Here is a 22634-nt window from a genome sequence, read left to right on the forward strand (position 1 = left end):
GTGTTTGAATAAGATCTGAGACTAAACTTTGAGCACAGAATGGCCAGACTAGGATGTTTTGTCAGATGTTCGACTTCCTGGCTGTTCCGCTTTGTCAGGAAATCAGCTGTTGAGACTTGGTGGAGGCTTTCAATAGAATTTACTGTTTAATAAACGAAGAAGAGGAAGTCGGCAATCATGGGATCCTCGAAACATTCAGTTTGATGATTTTCTATTTTTGTTGTCGCAGCTGATCACTTCTCTTGAGAGTCTTTAAGTCATTCCTCAAGAGTGGCAAAGACTCTGCCCACGATCCTGCAGCAGCTGTCCATTCCTCAGCAGCTTCTGACACAAACGCTGGTCCAGAAGAAGCCTCCAGAAATAACAGCCTGCTTGCATGTTGGCAGGCAGTCCAACGATGAGGCAGCAACAATCAGCTGTTTTTAACATCCTTCGCTGCATAAACCACACAAAGAACTATTGTTTCAATCCAACTCCACCCATACTGAGTCATATTAGGATATTTTAGGACTTGTCCAGACATGTTCTCCTTGAAAACATTGAAATAAAACTATACTGTTAGAATTGGCGGCAAGTTGAAAATGAAATTACAAGACAATAGTTGAAAGTTGAAACACCACCACACAGGATAGATAGATATTGTTTATTTTACATATAACATGAAGATGTTGTCATACACACTCCAAACTGTGTAAGTTAAGTTATAATATCAAACTCTATAAATAACATTAAAAAAAAACATTAATTTTGAGAATATTCCAATTTTTAATTCAATAAAAAATATTCAATGCTTAAAAACATTTCAATAAAAAAATTCAAAGTTTCATCATTTTAAATATTCTATTTAATATTCTAATGCCACTGATATTAACTGCCAAGGATAATTTTAAAAACATTATTGACTTGAATTCAAGAAAGACTTTCTTTCTAATAAATTATGAAAGAAAAACTGAAAATTTTTTATCAGTCAATAAGTAGTTGTTTGCTTGTACACATGGTTACTGTTTATGGATCTTGAAGTGACGCTGACACACCTATGTACCACAGACTTGTGTGGAAATTGGCAATTTACAGAGTAAACAGAGTCTCTGTGTTGGGAATCCCTGGTCTATGACGCATCATGTCTGCAGTGTTGACTTCATCGCTAACCAAAACACACCCTGCAGCCTCGCACCTCAGCCAGCTCAAGGATTCCCTGTTCCGCTGGGTTTTGTGTTATTTTTGTGATCATCTTCTCGAGTGAACCCCCATATTTCAACAAAGGGAAACGGTCTTTCCAAGCCGAGTTCATCCAAACACAGGAAGCAGTTCCTTCCTCGTGCGCAGGAGGGGAATTCCCTTTCTGTTTTTTTGTGCCAGGTACCGTCTGGACCGACTCTGACAAGAGTTCCCGGAGCCTTTCGAAGTGATCCGTTGGTGTGTCTGTGTATTTGACCCAGCTGTTTGGGGAATGCCAGAGGCCACCACAGGTCGAGAATGACGTAAGAGGTGGAGAGCAGGAGATGGGGCTGACTAGCTGAGCCGGATATCTGTTGTGGAATTCGCTTCTGTTTTTGGAACACAATTGTCTGCTATTTGGCTGAACCTCCCTCCACATTGGTCTCTGTCCATTTTTGCCCACTTTGCCCTTCGGACCTCAAATACTTCTAGTTAGTAAACAGGCTGGTCCCCTCCCTCCTCATGCTTCAGTGGCGCTTGTTGAACAATGTCACAACATTGTCACATTCATTGAGCCTTAGCAATGTATTGTTACTTTCTTTTAATAAGTGTACTTGTTAGATTTCCAAGGTTGTGTATTTAGTACATGTTGTAAACGATGTTGGTGAACACATTCACCAGAGCTTGTATTTCTGCTGAAACATGTTTTCTGAGCAGAAGATAATGAGTTCTAGATCAGTGGGTGCCAACCCCCCGTCCGGAGACGAGTGACGCTCACAGAAAGATGTGTTTCTAAAAATGTTCTGTGAAAGGACATTAGCACGTGACACTTGACACGCCAATACCCATTTTCTAGGTATATATGTAGGACTGTTAAACCCTGAACAAGCCTGTCAACTTCCTAAGATATTAAAATCCATGTTGCTAACCTTGTCAAACCCAGATGGTTGGTGCAAAATCATAGTCTATTTTTGTTCATTTGATATGGTGACCTTGAGTGGTGCTCATGGATGTCAACAATAATACAGATACTTTTAAGTAAGAAAGTCAAAGTCAAACTGAAGATAAAGAACACAAAGATTTTTCGTCTATAAGGAGCACTTAAAATAATTAATAGTATCTTTAAAATCGCCATATCATCCGGTGCCTTATGTATTAATTATGGTTTTACTTACTGAACAACAACCAATTTTATAGCATACACGGCGCTCAGAAATCTGTCAATAGTACTACTTTGCGAATTTCGCTAGTATTACTTTGTCGAGGGTCATTAGTGTTACTCCACAAGGCTTGGTAGTATCACTTAGTAAGGGTTGGTAGTATTACTCCGCGAGGGTTGTAAGTTTTACTCCCCGAGGCTTGGTAGTATCACTTTGTAAGGGTTGATAGTATTACTCCACACAAGTTGGTAGTATTACTCCGCATGGGTCTGTAGTAATACTCCACCAGAGTCGTAAGTATTACTCCACTAGGCTTGGTAGTATTACTCCGCAAGGGTCGTTGGTATTACTCTACAAGGCTTGGTAGTATTACTCCGTACAAGTTGATATTATTACTCCGCACAAGTTGGTAGTATTACTCCGCACGTATTTGTAGTGTTACTCCGCGATAGTCATTAGTATAAGTCCACGAGGCTTGGTAGTATCACTTTCTAAGGGTTGGTAGTACTACTCCGGGAGGCGCAGTAGTATTATTCCGCGAACCCCCATACATATTACTCCGTGAAGCTCCTGTCTACAAAGTCGCACAGGTCAGCCTTATTTATGAAAATATACTTCTTCATTGATATTGCGCCTTGTAATCCAGTTATACTTTTAGTTAAAAATTGCAGTAAGACAGTAAGAGAATGAAAAGGCAACAACATTTCAGTTTGGTAAATACATTTTGTCCGGCCCGTGACTTACACTACTGTGTACAGAGTTCGGCTCCTTGTGTGATGGAGTTTGACGTCCCTGCGAACACACCAGTGAACATTCATGTGCTTCAGTCGGGGGTCTGTGTGATTTCAGTCACAACAGCAGTGAGTCGCTCATTGAGCGGCTCATCAATGACACTATTCTGTCCCGTTTCTGCTCAAAGCTGCGAGCGCAGCTGTGTACCCAGCACACAGGAGAAAGTCTATGTGATTCCAATGACTTTTCACAGACTCCAGAACGCTTCTTTCATGCTCACGGCTCATAACTGACCTCAGAGATAGACTGGATTCACAGGCATCATGCGTTCAAATCCCTGTGGTTTTGGGATGAACTTCTAACCTCTATGGAGGCGCACCCTGGCATTAGGGGTGTGTATTGGCGTGAACATGGCAAAACGATACAGTATATTGCAATATATTGCTATACGTTTAGCAACAAAATATTATATATATACACAGTAGTAACGTTGTATCATCAGCCTACTGAATTCAAACATATTGAGATGTATTTGTATTTATTTGTATAAGGAATACAAGTGAAATCATTGAATATTGTCGTGTAAATCGATACGGCGCTCTTGAATATCAATACTGTATCGTGAAAAATTGCATTATTTAGTTGTAACAACATTTTGTCACACCTCGACTACTCGTGCCTAAACGAGTTTATTTCCGGTTTGATTCCCAGATCGAACGCCGGATGGAGCTGGTGCGAGTCGTGTCGCACAACACTCACAAGAGGATGGTCGCGTGTCTCCAGGGACACATCGGCGCGGAGGCGGAGAAAAGACACGTAAGTTGACAACTTTTTACCCGACGACACACCAAATCAAGCGTGCGTATTTAAAAGTTTACAGCATAAGCAATGTTGTGTTCTCTGCTCCACATCACCCGACAGTCTGTACCACGCCTCTATACAGGAAACGGTCAGGTAAACAACGATGACGACTCATTTTACATCTCTGGGACTTGCCACATCTGTTTCCATTCCTCTTTTCGTCAGAATTTCTCCGCTGGTGTGGCGTGCATGACGGTTTTACCTCCATTTCTTCTAGCCAGTGCAACCTTCTGCAAACACATTTTTAACCACATGCCTGATGCTCATTTCTCTTTTCTAGATTCACTGAAATGGTTGTTTTCATCCTTTTTCAAAGAAATTTCACTTCCTTATTTCCATTCACTGGAATCATACCAGCCTGATATTGTGGAAATGTACTATCAACAAAGAGGGTTTTTTTGAATGCACCGAAAAGGCTTATTTTTTCAGTAGATTTAATTCTAAATCATTCAATATTTAATCATTTATTAAAATCCTAACACATAAGGTTTTGAAGCGTTAATGAAAATGAATGCTGATTCTAGTATATTCAATGAAGCTGATGTTTTGAATGCTGGTTAAATACATCAAGAGGATGTCGAAAAAAAAGAAGTTTAGCCAAAATTAGCAGAGATTTAAAGAAAAATGTTATTGTTAGAGGTGTACTTTGGCAAGAATCTTGCGATAAGATTTATGTCACGATACATGGGAAATCATACAGTATATGGCGATATATTGCTTTGAATTGAGTTCTTATATTTTTATTATTATTATTTTGTTTTGCTGCAGCTATCACTTTACTATATTTATACACAACATGACATTATCTGTTTACAAGAATTCACATTATATTATATATATATATTTTAAAAGTCACAATAAATATATTAACTTTAATTAAAACATTATGTTATCTATATTTCTTAGCCAATCTTAATGTGCTGGCACTGTGTTTATTGTAAAATTCAATTCATTCAAGTGTTATTTAAAGTTATTAAAAGAGACAGTTTAAATAACTTAATATAAAAGAAGAGAAAAACATATTGGGCGGTCACAATAAACGACAGTACAGAAGAAAAAAGTCCTTTTAAAAGGCAGAAACCTCAAGTAGAACTAGACTTCAGGTGAACATTATCAGGTGTGATCAGTAGGGAGGAAGATGGAGGGGCGCTGTTTTACTAGTATGTTCAATATAGCTTATTGTTTTTAATTACTTTGGCAGTCAAAGAAATCAGGAGTATGTAGAAAAAGAGAAGTTTAGCTCAAATTAGCAGGGGATTTCTTTTTGTTTTTGCTGCACCTGTAACTACAATCACTCTTATCACGTGTACATTTTGTCTCTGTAGGTAGCAGGACAACGCTAACTGCAGATGTCTGAAAGTTGATCTCTGTGTCCATCAATAGCCCGTCTACAAATTAGACCAATATAGCAACCAATGCTAATAAAGGAAGTGAACGATTTCTAACTTTGGCTGTCAGCTAGAGCCCAGTAAAAATGTCTCACACACGTCCTCATGAATCCATGTGGCAGCAGTCAAGTCACCCATGTACAGTAAAGACCTAGATGCATCGTCATCTTGTCATTTTAATAGCATTTTTCTATTGAGCTAGAAGATAAAATCTGCCAAAACATTATTTTATCAAACAGTGAGACAATAAAAGCTTGTTAACTTCCTTCAGAATATTGAATGGTTGCATTTCAAATGTTAAAAGTTTGAATTACTACATTGAAATGTTTTTTAAACATTTAATTTACAGTAATAGAGATATTCTAACTTCCAATATTTCAAAATACAGTTTCTACATTCATTTTTTTTCCATACACTTTGAAATACAATATAAATGTTGGTATAATGGTGGCACCAGATAATACTTAAAGAGTATCGAGCTACTTGATAGAAATTTCAGCCAATAATGTGTTGGGCAGCTGATCATGTGACGACGTCAATTCATCATGGTGGATTACAAAACAACGGTATATTCTAGTAGAGATTTATTTCAATAGAATATATTTCTTAATTGACAGAATGAAAAATAAAAATTGACCTTTCAATATATATATTATTTAATTCAATTATCGAAAATAAAAGTTTCAACTTTTGATTTCTTAAATTCAAAACAATCGTTCAATATTCTAAAAACACTGAAATACTTTTACCCAAAATGTGCCAAATGATGATTAATTCATGATAATAGTTTGTCTAATCGACCTGGTGTGTGACACTGAGGTCAGACTGCAGATACAATTGTGAGACAAAAATAAGCCTTTTCTGTGCAAACCCATCTTCTCCGAGGAAGTGTCTTCTATGGAGTGTACATTGAAGGCTGAACTATGGATCCTTGACTAACTGCTCCTTGTGCTCCCGACAGAAAAAGCTCCCTCTGACGGCGTTGTCACAGGCCATGGTGGAAGGAGGTAACCAGCTGGGCGAGGAGTCGCTGATCGGGTGAGTCCACACGTGTCAAATAGCCTCTTCCTGGGACCCTAGCGACCGTTGCTATGAGAAGCAGTTGGGCAGCGGGGAGTGTGAAATAGGAGCACGAGAGGGAGGTTGTTTTTGTTGATGGGAATCTACATGGTTGCTCAAATGAAACAGCCCCTTGTCTGGTGGTTATGAGGAAGGAAAGGTTTCAGAATGTCATCCACTTTCATTTCATTTTTTTTTTTCACCAGCACTTCATCTTTGCTCAAACTTTACACAGACAGGAAAGTACCGTTGACTTTTGTATCACATACTTGCTTGCATAATGTCACATGCCCTAAATGATATAATAAGTAAATAAAAATAAACCAAACAAAGGCAATCCACTTTAAATAAACAGAAAAAGCAGTTTTGTCAAAATGTGGAAAACTTTTCATGGACTATATTTGACTTTTTGTTTGTGTACAAGTGTTTGTTTGGATTGTATAAATATTATTATTTTGTTTTAGTGAGTGTTGGGTATATCGTTGTGTTTTTTTGTGAGCTTTGTTTTATTCTGGATCAGTTATGATAAATTAATGGAAAAACAGTTTGACCACTAATGTTATGTATTGTTAACTCATGTGTATCATGTGACTAACAGGAATAAAAACATAGAATGCCTAAAAGCACTGTTTTCATCAATACAATACAAAGTGTTTGATATAAATACTGTGTGATGTCAAAAGATGGATATTTCAATCTTTCTATCATCTGTTAAATTAATACTTTTCTGTTGTTTGCTGTTATATGTATACACACAAATGCAGCTTTAGTTATAAAGTTATACAATATAATCGGTTTTTTTCTCATGGCCAAGAATGCTTTAAAGTGATGTGCATCACTTAGACGACGACTTTTTCTTCACAGGAAGATGATGGAAGTCTGCGGTGAAGCAGAGAATCGTCTGGCGTCCGAGCTGATGCAGCACGAGCTGCAGATAGAAAAAGAAGTACTGGATCCTCTCAGCCAGCTAGCAGAGGTAAAAAAAAATCCCTTATTCCCCCATAACAGCATTTTTACGTTTCTTATCTGGGAAAACATCCTAAAATATTAAGTAACACTAGTAGCATTTAGTTTCATAATGCATCAAGAATCTAGCTAGGAAGCTAAAGCTATCAGCATTAATGCTAACCTTATTTACAAACTTTAGCTACAAACATTAAATTGTTGAATACCTGATTAATCTTTATTTTAACCTAAAATGTGATTTATTACTGTCATTAAAACCATAAAATGAATCCAAACACATTCACTTTGTGGCTTTGCTGGTCAAGGTTTGACTTAAAGCAAGTTAAGGTGTTAACCATACGCCTCTGTGGTCTTAGGTTGAGATCCCAAACATCCTGAAGCAGAGGAAGCAGTTAGCAAAACTGGTGCTGGACTACGACTCTGCAAGAGCAAGGTATTTGTTGACACAGCAGCATTTTCACTTGTAGTTTCCAGCAATTGAGTAAGACGATTTTGTGGGTACAAATGTTTGTCAACCTGCCATTTGTTTGCAGTCACTTATTAACTTATCGTGTCTCATGTGCCCTCAGATGGTTGCAGGCGACCAAGTCAATAATCTCAGGAACAAACACTCAAGCACTGACAGCTAAAGCTGATCTACTCAAAGAGGAAGTGGACGAGGCCATGAACAAAGTGGAGCTTTGTAAGGTAACTGTGGGAACTTCTGCTTGATAAGAGAGGAGCAAACTCAATCACACAAGAGGCCGAAATATTTGAGAAATCAAGTTCAACAAAATGTACATTTACCCAACAGGAAGTATGATTGAAATATTGCTATTTGATGATTAGAAGCTCTATTTAAAACAATTATGTCTGTTTGTCGTCCTTCACCAAACATTAGCCTTTCTTCAACATCAGTTTTACTCTTATTTTTGACACATCTAATCTTATCTTAAACACTGACATCTCTATTGGGCCACATAAAAGGACTTGGTTTTCTGGATTTTGCCACCAGGGCCATGGGTTTGACAGTTGTAGTAATTTGTAATTGGGATTTTAAAAATTGGGATTTTTTAAATAGAAAATTGAGTCAAACAACATAAATCCTTTGAGTATTAAACATCCATTTAGACTTGAAACAATTAAAGCTACTATTGTTTTCCAGATACTGACTAATACTGAATTGTAATAAATCAAAGTCTGGAGGCTCAAACCCTTCCCCCAGTTTGCTCTATGCTGCAATCACGTTAAACCTGCTGTGTCAGCAAAGTGTGTGTGTTTTCTCTGCAGCTGGTCAGTTGATTTTGTTGCGTGTGTCTGGATCTTTCATAGAGGAAGCGCAGTGCCTCGTGTTTGCACACCAGGATTAACTTGCACTATGGTTTTATCAACCCGTTTTTGTACCCTAGTATTACCCGATTACTCCATCACGTCACTTAATTTCGATTTTTGTGTTTTTAACACTGAATATTATTTTTTGTGTAAAAATGTTTTTGACGTCATTCCATTTATTTATTGAAGTTCACCTTTCTGATGACACCACAAAATTTACCCAGTAACTTGTTTAAGGTTTTAGTTAATAGATCTTCAAACTTGCTGCATAGTTAAGGGTTTTCCATCCGCAAGTCTCCAGAGAACTTCACCCTTACACATCAGGCATATATAATACAATAATAATGTTAACATCTAAAGGTTGAATATGTTTTGATAAACAATTGAATTCAATAATTGGTATCTTGAAATTTTGGTAAATATATATATCATTGATAACTGCCATTAATTGCAAATAGTTTAAATATTAACATTGCTTTGGAATCTTCAATGAGTCAAGTCGCCAGTGCCTTTATGTCGTCACATGATCGACTGTGTGTCGCATGATTGGCTGAAAGTTTGATCAAGTAGCTCAGTACTCTTAGTATTGTCAGGTGGCACTAATATACCAACATTTTCTATTGTATTTAAAAGAGTAAGAATTAGGATATATCGAATTTATATTGTTTATTTATTATTTATTTATAATTATTGGAATTAAAATATCAAACTATATATGAAAAAGTTCTCACTAAAAAAACATTATTCTTTTATTCAAATATTAAAAAGACGGGGCACAACTTTTTGTTATATACATTATTGAATTAAAATATTCAAAAAATAAAGGAATGCAAAAAAACCCAACAATATTCAATTAAAAGATGAAAGAATGGCCCTGATGTACTTCCATCATTTAGAGTCTTCAGCATACGAGGTGAATTATTGCTGGCATTTCAGTAAGTCTCTTTTCCTATGGAGAGTCGCCCCTCATAGCTTATAACTTCACTAATGATCCTGGATTTCATGAATCGTGGAAAATATCCTCTTAACCTTTTTTTAAAAAGGTTTCTCTTTCTTTTCAGGATCAACTTGCGGCAGACATGTACAGTTTCTTCTCCAAAGAAGGGGACTACGCCTACTACTTTGTGACGGTGAGTGTGTCCCAGTTGCTCCTGCTAGAGTCCCGTTTGAACCGGTGTTGTTGTGTCGCGGCAGCTCCTGGAGACTCAGGCCGACTACCACAGAAGATCCTTGGCGCTGCTGGAGGGTGTGCTGCCAACCATCCGGGCCCAGCAAGGTAATGGAACCGCGCGTCCGCTCGCACCTCTTTAACGTTCAACAAGAATCCACTGTGCTTCATCTTTACTGATTTCCTGGAGCGCTCGCTCACACTTCTACCTTTTTCCACTCAGCGCCAGGAACATTGAGGAGTTGTTTAGTGGAAGAAACGGCTTCTTTGCTGTGAAATCAATCTGCACCTTTTTTCACCTACGTCACCAGCGTCTGTTTTCCTGACTCCCGGCTCAGATGTGGTTGTTGTTCCGAGCCACAAACGACCCTAAAATAATTCACGTGTGTTTGCACAGATCTAGCTTTTCACCAAAATAATCCTGCAGCTCTCTGTGTAGAGCGTTTGTCTTACTCGTGCTCGACGCTTTATTTCTGCAGCAGACACATGTGGTCTCGACCAGACGAGCCTGGTCTCCCAGCGTGAGGCATGACTCACACAACTCCACACACACACACACACACACACACACAGATGAGGAAACGATCTCTCCAGGAGCATGTGGTTATTATTTGACAGACCCTTGAGGGGTGCTGGTTAGAAACCGGCCTCAGGCAGAGCAGTCGACAGGGCAGATGTGAGAAACCAGTTTGTTCACATGAAGTTTCAGAAAAAAGTTTCTTTTCAGAATTGACTTGAAGTTATGACAAATATTTGAAAAGATGTAAGACATCTTTGTTAAGTGTCTCTTGTTATGATGATATCATGTAAATGTTGTAATTAAAATATGACTCAACTCAAAGAAGACTTTACATCAAGGAAATTCTTAAATGGAAGTACATCAGTGCCAGAATATTTGAGTGTTGTATGTATTGAATATAGAATATTGAGTTTAAGTTTAACATCAGAATAAGAAACTTTTATTGCCAGTGTTGTAGTGTGGTGGTTTTACAGAATAAGATAACCTAAAATTTCTTTATTGAAATGTTGTTGGTTTTTTTCTAAATTACATTATTAAAATAATAAATAAATAAATTGATAAACAACAACACAAAATTAGTTTTAATGAACTTCTATTCTCTGCTAAATACAAAAGAAAAATGAATCTAAATTAATTAACAAAGAATTTGTCCCTGACATGAATGTTAAGAAAGTAGTTTACAAGTCAACAAAAAGGTATTTGATACTTGTAAAATCAAAGAAAATAAAGATTTTTTTTATTTTTATAAATAAATAAGTAAATATGAAGAGTTTAATGTATTTTATCAAACAGATATGGAGAGTGTGCATAACAAATAAATAAAGACTAAACAATATGATAAAAAAGCAATTTCAATTTATTTTGAATGATAAGACATCTTTGCAAGAATTACCAAATAAAATGAGGCAAAAAAAGATAATTAAGTCCTTATAGTAAGGTATATTTATTAATAAAATAAAGATTGTTGTCATTGTTCATACTCTGACTTTGTGAGGTTTTTGGATGACACTACTTAAAGTGACCTAAATCCATCATTATTGTTTCACAACTTTATTTATAAATTACTCATAACGACAAGACCTTGATTCTTGCAGATTTTTAAACCAGAATTCCCAAATTTGATGTTGATCCTGTGTTTCAGATTCCTGGATGGAGAAGCCGGCCTTCGGATCAGCGCTGGACGATCACCTGAAGAGAAGTGGCCGCGAGGTCGCTCTCCCTCTGGAGGCCTGCATCATGATGCTTCTGGAGACTGGCATGAAGGAGGAGGTGAAGTCATCTGCTCTTAGCAAAGTTGACCAGGATTTATACTTTAAGAATATAAATGTTGAGTCAATGCTTTTTATGACGAGATCAAATGAAAACACCAAAAGTGTTGAAGCTGCTCAGTGTTCATTTAAATTCCTAAATACTTAAAATAGTTTTCTCTCTCCTTGAAGAAATTCTTAATTTTGTGTTGACCTGGTCAAAGATTATCATCAAATGGGGCCCTATTCGAAGAAAAAGTTTGGTCACCCTTGAGTTAAGTTTAGTGTTGTAAAGTTAAACATCGTTCTGGTTTTAACAGATATTTTTGCTAAACCACTACTATTAAAACGGTAACAGTGCTTTAATCGTGTCCAAATTGAAGCTTTATGAATGAAAAATTTAAACTTTGTGACACTCAATTATCAACGAAGCATAATTGAGCTTTTCACTTGTTTCCATTGTAAGTAATATTTTGGAAATAAATTGTGTGTGTAAAGGATAAATACACTTAAGTTAATTTTAAATTTCAGTATTTGGGTAAACAAATGTATTGGGGAAAGTGAAACCAAAATAGAAAAGAAGCACAGCAATTAATGATCGATTGATTTAAACATTTTTTTGAAACCACAATACGTAAATGTAAGTTTTCAGAGCAGTTCACAAAAAATTATATTAAGATAAACAGTACACATATGAACAAATAACAACAATAATCAAACAATTAAAACAATAATACATATGATTAAGAGTATAAAGATTGTAGTAAATAAATCTAAACAAGCACTATAATGAAAAAAATATAAATAAATAAACAATAATATAAAACGATACTCTTTTGAATTCACAATTACATATGTTGGGGAAGGGTGTCATAAACTAATTAAAACATTATATTTTATATTACATTTATTGAATTATATAAGGAGCAGCTAAACTTCTCCTTCCTGGAGCGTGGGTGTTTACAACAGTCACTGATGGTGCCATTATGGTACCAAGTAACAGTACACATCCCATAATAATGAGAACAAACAAAGGCCCGACATGGTAGAGTTTGTGTTTGTTGCAAAGGGCCTCCTGAAGTCATGCCAGCGCTTTATATCCAGTCGTGACTAGTTCAAGAGGATCTTTGTTGACGTGCCAAAGTAAAGAGTGCTGTTTGTTTGTTAGCGTTTCATTATGTGCAGCTTTTGTAGGAGTCGTCTGAGCAGGCGGGTGAGCCAGTGTCAGGAGTGCTTAGGTTTCATTGAGAAGTCAAAAAAAAAAAGGTTTATTGTGTCACAGAGAAAGGCTGCATGTGTGTGAGCGGGCAGTAACTGTGTGTGTTTTGTATATCAGGGTCTATTCAGGATCGCAGCAGGAGCGTCCAAGCTAAAGAAGCTCAAGGCAGCGCTGGACTGTTCCACCTCACAGCTAGAGGAGTTCTACTCGGACCCCCATGCTGTGGCTGGTGGGTTCCTCTTCTGAGCTGCTTTTAATTGCATCACTTCTGACTTCTTCTTTCTCCCACTTCAACCTCTAACTCTTTAAAGTTACACAACGTTATGTCACTGTAGAAATGAAGTATTGAGTAAAAAACACATGTGATGACCATATATGTCCACCAGGTGTGTAGGAAAATATTGATACACTTAATTATTGCTTTTTTTTCAGGATATGTATGTATTTGGCATCCAAACCAATATTTCTTTATTTTTTTTACTTATTTATTCACATTTAAAATACAAATACTTTATTCGAACAGATACTGGAGTTTGTTCCTTTTTTGCCTTTTTTCGGGTGCACCTAAAGAAACAAGTAAATCTCAAGAGGTCCCTGCAATGACTGAGGACAAGAGGATACAGTTGACTCCAACAGCTTTTAAAGCTGATGTTGGACATATTTTGGTTTCAAAACAAATGAAATCAATTACAACAAGAGTCATGTGGTCTGTAAATTGTGCAACACCAGAGTCGAGTACTCAACAATACTACAAATATATACGTGTTACTACAGTATCACAATATATTATATCTTTGCTCTTGTATCGTGATGTATATCGTAAAGTTGAAGATATATTAGCTGGAAATCAGGTTAAATGTTTCAGTGCCAGTGTCACATTTAGATTTGTTGCATTTTAAGTTTAGATTGCTTTTTTTTAAAGCCTGAATAATTTAATTTTAAAATTTGTGTATTTTTAAAGCACTTGATAGACCTCTTCACTTCAGTAATTCATCCTGAGCTAACTTAGATAGATGCAAGTTAAGGTTGACCATTTCTGTCCCTTAATGGGGAATTACAACAATATACAATAGTAAAGTGCACAATATGACATTTTAAAATCACATTTCTCACCTGCACGATGTGTGTCAATAGGTGCCTTGAAGTCCTATCTGAGGGAACTTCCAGAGCCTCTAATGACCTTCCAGCTTTATGATGAATGGACCCAAGCCTGCAGGTAAGAACCCACATTCTAGACCAGTTGATAAGCGAGGATTGAATGAGCCGTCATGTTTCTCTTCAGCATCTCGGACCCGGACAAGAGGCTGCAGGCCCTCTGGGTCGTCTGTGATCAGCTACCAAAGAGCAATAAAACCAACCTGAGGTCAGCGGGGGGGTCAAGGACTGTTGGGATGAATTTGTCAGGTACAAAGTTCACGTCTGGAATCTGTGTTTCTGCAGGTATCTGGTGAAGTTCCTGGCCAAGCTGGCTCAGGAGAGCGAGGTCAACAAGATGACTCCCAGCAACATCGCCATCGTGCTCGGACCCAACCTGCTGTGGGCCAAGACTGAGGGGTGAGAGAGCGGGGCTGGGAGTGTGGTGTATGGAAGTATAGCAGCATCTTGAACAGTTGAATTTAACATTTTAATTTTTTTTTAACAGTAAGAAACGTTGTTTCTTTAAGCATTGAATTCTTTACAGAATAATTTTATTTATTTTGGGAATGATTAAGTTAAATAATTTCTATATTGAAAGGTTGAATTTTTTGTTGTTGAATGACTGAATCAAAAAATTAATAATCACAAAATAAGGGATTTTACGGAATGATTTTTGCCAACATTTTAAGAGTTTTAAGGACTACAAATGTTCAAATATCAAATTTAGACTATAATTATTAACCTTTTATTATTATTTTCGTTTTGAAAACATCGATATTTTATTTCTAACTATTTAATATTAACAAAATATTTCAATGCTCATAAAAAAACATTTAATAAAAAAAATAATAGTAACGTGAAATGTTAAATTAAACCATTTCATATTCTGGTTACACTGCGACACTCAATATTGCTGTAGTTTAACTGAGACATTTCAAATATCTGTAACATTTTTCTTCAATCAAATCATGGTTTTTCACTGAAGCGTCAAGTTATCTTTCTTCTCTTCCAGTCTTGTTCTTGAAACCGGTTTAAAGTCTGTATTTCTTGTCTCCATGCAGGAGTCTGGCAGAAATGGCAGCAGCGACTTCTGTTCATGTGGTCGCCATCGTGGAGCCCATCATCCAGCATGCTGACTGGTTCTTCCCCGAGGGTGGGTTGTAAATCACAGTCATAGACCTGAGTTCCTGATGTACATGGCGCTGTGGTTTCTCATCACTGCTCCAGTCAATGATTGACGGCTGAGGCCTCAGAGCATGTTGTTTTTTCTCAGGACGGTTTGTTTGACCATCGATGTGTGAGAGACGAGTGCTCTGGAGAGATAGAAATCCAAAATTAATCCAATCAAGTTTTTCTACTGCTTTCTTATAAAAAGAAAAAAAATAGGCTTCACATTTAAGTGGCTCTCCTTATGTTAAGCGCCACCTGCTGGAAGCAAAGTGTTGTAGCGCCTGCACCACAGATGGATAGATGGATAGATAGATGGATAGATAGATGGATATATGGATGGATGGATAGCATTGAATTACTTTTCGAAATGATTTAATTAAATCATTTTATATTAAAGGTTAAATTTGTTTCAATCGAATACGTTTTTATTGATAAACTACCAACATGTATCAATGTTTAGTCTTCTGAAAACAATTATGAAAATCAAATGTAATACTTTTAGTTTTTGATGTTCACATAAACCTCTTATTCAATTATATTGAGAGAAAATTCCAATTATTTGAAAGATTAGCTGTATGTGTTACAAACTAAAATGTATTCATTAGAATAAAAAAAATAATAATAATAATTACATGCTCTGCTACTAGAGGGTTAAATAACTTTTTCTTCTTCTTCTTCCAGATGTGGAGTTCAATGTTTCCGGCATGTTTGCGATGCCGACTCCCGCGTCCAACCACAACAATCATCTGGATTATGAAAGTGGAACTCTGGAGAGGAAGCGGCCGGGCAGCATCGTCGGACCGGAGAGCGACGGTGCCAGAAAAGACGGGTACAAACAACACTTTCATGTTTTCAGTGTTCACACAAATCTGCTTCTGCTGCTGCCTCTGTTTTAATATCCTCCTTCTAAGATCACAGTTTCACTTTAATATGTTTTTTGGAAATAATACAAAACACACATGGTTGAATCTAGTGGTCAATTCTTGGATATTGAAAAATTATGACACAGATGTACTACGAAAACATTCAACAACGCTTGAAAATATTTATTGTAATTGAAAGAACTTTTGATTAAATTAAATGTATTTAATTTAAATAACATACCATTTATTATTTTACACATTTAGTTATTGATTTTTTTTTTATAATTTGAAGCAACTTTGAATGTTTAATTATAATAAAACCAACTTTTCGTTGTATTTTCTTTTTTATTAAAGGATTTTTTTTACATTGAAAATATACATTTTCATTTAAACAACTTTTTCCTATTAAATACAAACAAATATTAATCCATATCTGAGGTAGGGAATAAAAATATTTCATTTTATTTTTAAATTTTAAATAAAAAGAAATGAATCATTAGTGCTACAGACATGCATGAAATAACTGATTTTAAGACCAGAATTCACAAAAAAGGGTGTTGTAGTCGGATTATAAATTAAGTATTTAAATGATGTCAATTATTGAAAAAACTGTATATGTACATAAATGTAGAGGGGTAAAAGTAAAATCTCAATCAATTCCTTAAATGAACACTAGATGGTGCCATTAAGCAGCGTGATTGTCTCCTCTCTCCAGCAGCACGCCCAGCAAGTACTCGGAGCACAGCCTTCGTAGAGGCAGCAACACTTTAGGTAGAAAGCAGCACACCTCACCAGCCTTCCAGCCTCCTCTGCCCCCGGTGGAGGCTCAGCCTCAGGGACCGGGGGGGTCTGGGCAGGTCTCCCAGTCCTCCACAGAGGCTCAGGCTCCACCAGGGACCTCGGGGTCCGACACCACGCAGCAAAGTTTGGCTCAGGGTCTGGCTGCTCTGGCAGAGGCTCAGCAGCTTCTGGCGCAGCACACCGAAGACCTGAGGTAAGATCCTGAATCTTTTTCTTTCCTAAAATTACTTTGTCACAGAATATTTCAATGATTAGTTTTATTTTTTCACGTGTGCAGCAACACGAAGCATCGAGACACCGCCCCGTTCCACCAGAGGAACGGATCTTACGGCGGTCACCAGACAGTCGGGCAGTTTGCTTCTGTGACCTCTGGGTCGGCTTCCATGGGGCCCAGTCCACACATGATACGCAGAGGTGAGCCATGTGCTGTTGTTCGGCCACTGGGTCACCTTGACCCAGAGACAACATAAAGGGTTAGGTTTAAAATATATTCAATTTGATTAACGAAATTAGATCATTTTTCTGCTCAATTGACTTGTAACAAAACAAGACGTGATTTTTTATTTACCCTTATATGTATGTAAGGACATTATTATAATTTGTCCGTAACAACAAATGTGTACTAAGAATTAAAGTGACTCACAATGTCTACTAGTTTTTAATTTTAAATAAAAACATTTGTTTTATGGATAATGTACTTAAATATCAGTGTGACATTTGTAGTTACCTGAATGTAACTCTGGTTCTATGAAGAACGCCTTTTTTTTCACATTTTTCAACTTTTAAATTCAATATAAAAATGTTGGTATAATAGCGCCAAAGTGCTATGATGATTGGCTGAATTATATTGAAATTAATAATAATGAATTTAGAAAATATATATTTTAATTATTGGAATTAGAGTATCATACTCTGTTTTTAAAATATTAACATTTTTATAATTCAATTACTAAATAATAATAAATAATAAATAATATTAATAAATGTTTAATTAACAACAACAATTCAATAAAAAAAAAAGAAAAAAAAATGCAATATGCTGATGCTTCTGATATACTTCCATAATTGAATGTTGTGAGGCTGGTGATATACTTTCATAGTAGTTTTCAAAGTATATTAAAAGTTCTGTGTATCTTGGATTCAAACTGACTTGCAATATTTTTTATTTTATTTTAAATATTTTTTCAATATTAATGTATCATTTACTATAGTGTCAGTGTGAGAGTTACCACGATAACTCCGGTTCTATGAGTAGCAATCTAACGAGCATCTCTGTCCAGGTACAAAGAAACAAGCCCCGCCTCCCCCCAAACCCAGCAACCCTCCACCTGGGCAGCCCAGCAGCTCTGCGACCCAGACCCCCTCCTCATCAGGCACCTCTCAGTCCCACAGCCCCACGTCCAGACCCGCATCTAGCCAGTCCGCCTCATCACCCACCTCCCCGCAGCCGTGCACTACCCCGAGACGCCATTCCAACAACCAACCCCCCATCCAGGCGCCAAGTCACCCGCCCCCTGAGCCCCCACAGCAGCACAGCGCCGACCCCTCGCCGCCAGACACCCCAAACCCACCTGACACCCCTCCTCCCCCCTCTCAGGATGCCCCCCCTCCATCGCCGTCCCCCTACCAAACCGGCTCGCTCCCTCGCCCCCGTCCAGTTCCAAAACCGAGGAATCGGCCTAACATCCCGCCACCGCCACAGCCTAGCAACACCATGACCGGAGACAGCAACGGGATTTGTGCTACCGCCTACAAGATGATGGGTGAGAATCTGTCCACAATTAACTCGCACTAGTTTCTGCTACATTGGCTTTGCTAGTATGCTAACATGCTAATGTGCTGTTACCTTCGCAGGCTAACTGAGAGCACAGGTTTGTTTTTTACCTTCACGTACGTTTACATGTTAGCGTCACCACTTTGTGTGAGGGTCATGTGACTGTACTTAATGTTTGCTGTGACCACACCCACCTGTCGCTCATTTCATGTTAGCGCTGTGAAGCTAGTATGCTGGCTAAAAAAAAAAGAAAACTTGTAATTTGCAAAAAATGATGACGCTATTATGACGTGTTCTAATCAAAGATACATTTATTTAGTAGTTAATTCAGTTAGCATGTGTACAGATTTTCCTAGCCTTTTGACCAACCTTTTGTTTGCTACACTTTTAAGATTAGCATCCTTACTAATTTCTTAGCTTATGTAACGCAATCAAAGAACCTTTTTTAATAAAAATTAAGCACATCTTACAATCAAAGTATCGTAAATCTTCTGAAATAGCGACTGAATCATTGTTGCTAACCATTTGTTGTATTCATCACCTTGGCTTGACCATCTTCATTATCCCTGTGTAAGTCAGGTTTTTGTTTAGTCAGATTTTTTCCTTTTTAGCTAGCATGTCGGCCATTTTATAGATAGCTTGCTTGCAAAAAAAAGCGTTGTGGGGGTTTTGTTGTCATCCCAACTTTGGAGCAAAGTCTACTCTTTATAATGAGGTATGTAGGATACCTCATTATAAAGTAACTTGCACGCATGTTACTAACGTCTTCGCTAGTTATGTAGTTGTACAAATCTACAAGCTTAGTTGATCATGGTTAATTGCAATTCATGGAGATCGTCATCTTTGCTAACATTTTTACCCTAAGACACGTTTCAAGGTAGCTTATCTTTTTTTTGCAGGCATTTCTGCCTTAAGATACCTTTTCAAGCTAGCTTAGCTGATATGCTAGCATTTTTGCCTAAGGGTATGTTTCAAGCTAGCTTAGCTTCTTCGCAAGTATTTTTTACCTTAAGAACATTTCAAGCTATCATTTTTGCCTTAAGATACGTTTCAAGCTAGCTTGGTTTATATGCTAGAATTGTTGCCTTAAGATACGTTTCAACCTAGCTTAGTTTATATGCTAGCATTTTTGCCTTAAGGTACATTTCAAGCTAGCCTAGCTTGTTTGCTATAATTTTTGCCTTAAGGTACGTTTCAAGCTTGCTGAGCTTCTTTGCTATAATTTTTGCCTTAAGACTAATTTCAAGCTAGCTTAGTTTTAATACTAGCATTTCTGACTTAAGATACGTTTCAAGCTAGCTTAGTTTATACGCTAGCATTTTTGCCACAATGTATGCTATCTTAACTTCTTTTTGAGCTTTTCGGTGTATTTGGTTAAGTAGCAGTAAAACACACATGGTGTGGGTCTTGTTTGTCCTTGTTGCTGGTCACGAACAGGTGTGTGCTTTGTGTGTGTTCTTGTGTTGATGTTGTCTATTTGGCGACTCGTTCAACATCAACAAACACGACAATGAAATACTTTTGGTGTGACGGTGCTGCACGTGTGTTTGTGACGATCTCTGTTGTGTGTCCGTCCCATGTGTGCGTCAGTGTGCGTCGGTGTAAAGGCTCCTCTCTTCCCTGCAGATCCTGCCATGATGTTCAAAGGTCTGAGTCGAGCTCTGGTCCCCGAGTTCAACGCGGACCAGCAGCCGGACATGATGCTGACCCTGAAGGACTGTGAGCTGGACACGGAGAGCACCGTGCTATAGGATCAACACAACAACACAAACGCACACACACTCGCCATCATGAACACGCCAGTTTGAATCTCTCTAACAAACCTATAATAAAGCATCTTAATTGAACACGAGCTGCTGCTGACAGAGACCCACCGGCGCCCCCTGTGTGTGGACACCAGCCACAGCAGGAAGTGTGTTACAGCATGAGTGTGAAGAGGAGCTCAGGCTGTGCTGCCAACAAGTGTGTGTGTGGGCAGATGACGTGAATTGTTACAAAGTTTGGACACAAAGTCACGAAACCAAAAGTGTACAAAGTGTAGCTGCCGACTGCAGGTTTCCAGTCTTGGTTGTTCTTCATGGACTTACAAAACGACTTCTCTCTTAATTGTATTTATTTTCTGAAGGAACATTCCTGTGGCCTAACATGAAGTGTGTAACCATGAGCTGAAGTGACACCTGGAGGATGTTTCGGTGTTTTTCATGAAGTGACGGAGGAAAGGATCTCTGGAGTATTTTATTTTCCACCAGACACGTGATGGAATGTACGGCCTCACTGAGTGGAGGACGCCGCCTCAGCAGTGACGTGAGGATCTAAAGGAGCATCTTTCTCGCCTTGTTTTGATGCAGCTCTACCGTGAAGACTTTCACATGTTGGTCGAGTGTGTCTCACCGTCAGCCTGTCTCTCTCTCTCTCCCGTCTCTCTCGCTGCCTTATCTCTCTGAGCACACACTATCTAACCAAGTGTGGTGAATTATTGAGCTCAGAGTTTTGTATGTTGATGCCTGTTAAACATAAAGTTATATTCCAAAGAAATAAAGTATATGAAGAACGGATGTGATTTGTGCTTGAAATCATCTTAAAGTGAAGTATTGACGCTCAATGAGTATTGAAGTATATCAGTGACATCAGAATACTGCATGGTTTATCAGGTGTCGGCCTTAACGAGCAACACCTTAATCAATTGATTACTGTCTTCAGACGCCTGATTGGTTCAACTATAATGTGCTTGACTGGTTGGATCCAAAACCTGTACCGGCTCGGCCCTCTTCCGGACCAGTTTGACACCTTTAAATGGTATCTTATGTTTATATTGGAAGTTGTTTATTTTAAGCATTTAATTTTTTTCTTTTAATTATAGAATCAAATCATTTGAATATTTTCAAAATATATATTTTTAATTTCACACACTGTTGTGTGTATATGTATGTATGATATACAGTGGGGCAAAAAAGTATTTAGTCAGCCACCAATTGTGCAAGTTCTCCCACTTAAAGTAATGACAGAGGTCTGTAATTTTCATCATAGGTACACTTCAACTGTGAGAGACAGAATGTGAAAAAAGAATCCAGGAATTCACATTGTAGGAGTTTTAAAGAATTTATTTGTAAATTATGGTGGAAAATAAGTATTTGCTCAATAACAAAAATTCAACTCAATACTTTGTAATATAGCCTTTGTTGGCAATAACAGAGGTCAAACGATTACTATAGGTCTTTACCAGGTTTGCACACACAGTAGCTGGTATTTTGGCCCATTCCTCCATGCAGATCTTCTCGAGAGCAGTGATGTTTTGTCGCCGAGCAACACAGACTTTCAACTCCCTCCACAGATTTTTAATGGGGTTGAGGTCTGGAGACTGGCTAGGCCACTCCAGGACTTTCAAATGCTTCTTACGGAGCCACTCCTTCATTGCCCGGGCGGTGTGTTTGGGATCATTGTCATGCTGGAAGACCCAGCCACGTTTCATCTTCAAAGCTCTCACTGATGGAAGGAGGTTTTGGCTCAAAATCTCACGATACATGGCCCCATTCATTCTTTCCTTAACACGGATCAGTCGTCCTGTCCCCTTAGCAGAAAAACAGCCCCAAAGCATGATGTTTCCACCCCCATGCTTCACAGTAGGTATGGTGTTCTTGGGATGCAACTCAGTATTCTTCATCCTCCAAACACGACGAGTTGAGTTTATACCAAAAAGTTCTACTTGGGTTTCATCTGACCACATGACATTCTCCCAATCCTCTGCTGTATCATCCATGTGCCCTCTGGCAAACTTCAGACGGGCCTGGACATGCACTGGCTTAAGCAGGGGGACACGTCTGGCACTGCAGGATTTGATTCCCTGTCGTTGTAGTGTGTTACTGATGGTAACCTTTGTTACTTTGGTCCCAGCTCTCTGCAGGTCATTCACCAGGTCCCCCCGTGTGGTTCTGGGATTTTTGCTCACCGTTCTCATGATCATTTTGACCCCACGGGATGAGATCTTGCGTGGAGCCCCAGATCGAGGGAGATTATCAGTGGTCTTGTATGTCTTCCATTTTCTGATAATTGCTCCCACAGTTGATTTTTTCACACAAAGCTGCTTGCCTATTGTAGATTCA

The 22634-nt window shown here is 38.0% G+C and overlaps 1 protein-coding gene across 4 annotated transcripts in view; it reads left to right on the forward strand.

The window, feature by feature from the left end:
• Positions 1-21089, forward strand: part of arhgap17a (Rho GTPase activating protein 17a) — a 32831-nt gene extending 11742 nt beyond the window's left edge. The window contains exons 3-22 of one of the 4 annotated variants that reach the window (XM_087785001.1): positions 3762-3866; positions 3972-4004; positions 6261-6337; positions 7223-7334; positions 7681-7757; positions 7894-8011; positions 9697-9765; positions 9830-9911; positions 11465-11592; positions 12907-13018; positions 13924-14005; positions 14072-14152; positions 14230-14343; positions 14988-15079; positions 15778-15925; positions 16675-16953; positions 17038-17174; positions 18041-18523; positions 18615-18631; positions 20161-20293. In XM_087785001.1, coding sequence (XP_087641127.1) covers positions 3762-3866; positions 3972-4004; positions 6261-6337; positions 7223-7334; positions 7681-7757; positions 7894-8011; positions 9697-9765; positions 9830-9911; positions 11465-11592; positions 12907-13018; positions 13924-14005; positions 14072-14152; positions 14230-14343; positions 14988-15079; positions 15778-15925; positions 16675-16953; positions 17038-17174; positions 18041-18523; positions 18615-18619 — 2334 coding nt within the window. In that variant the 3' untranslated portion in view covers positions 18620-18631; positions 20161-20293. Of the gene's footprint in view, positions 1-3761; positions 3867-3971; positions 4005-6260; positions 6338-7222; positions 7335-7680; positions 7758-7893; positions 8012-9696; positions 9766-9829; positions 9912-11464; positions 11593-12906; positions 13019-13923; positions 14006-14071; positions 14153-14229; positions 14344-14987; positions 15080-15777; positions 15926-16674; positions 16954-17037; positions 17175-18040; positions 18524-18614; positions 18632-20160 lie in introns of all 4 variants that reach the window. The other 3 variants (XM_087784998.1, XM_087784999.1, XM_087785000.1) reach the window with 3 other exon arrangements.
• The last annotated feature ends 1545 nt before the right edge of the window (positions 21090-22634 follow it).

The sequence above is a fragment of the Callionymus lyra genome, chromosome 2 (genome assembly GCF_982586985.1).
Source record: "Callionymus lyra chromosome 2, fCalLyr1.hap1.1, whole genome shotgun sequence".
Lineage (NCBI taxonomy): Eukaryota > Metazoa > Chordata > Actinopteri > Syngnathiformes > Callionymidae > Callionymus > Callionymus lyra.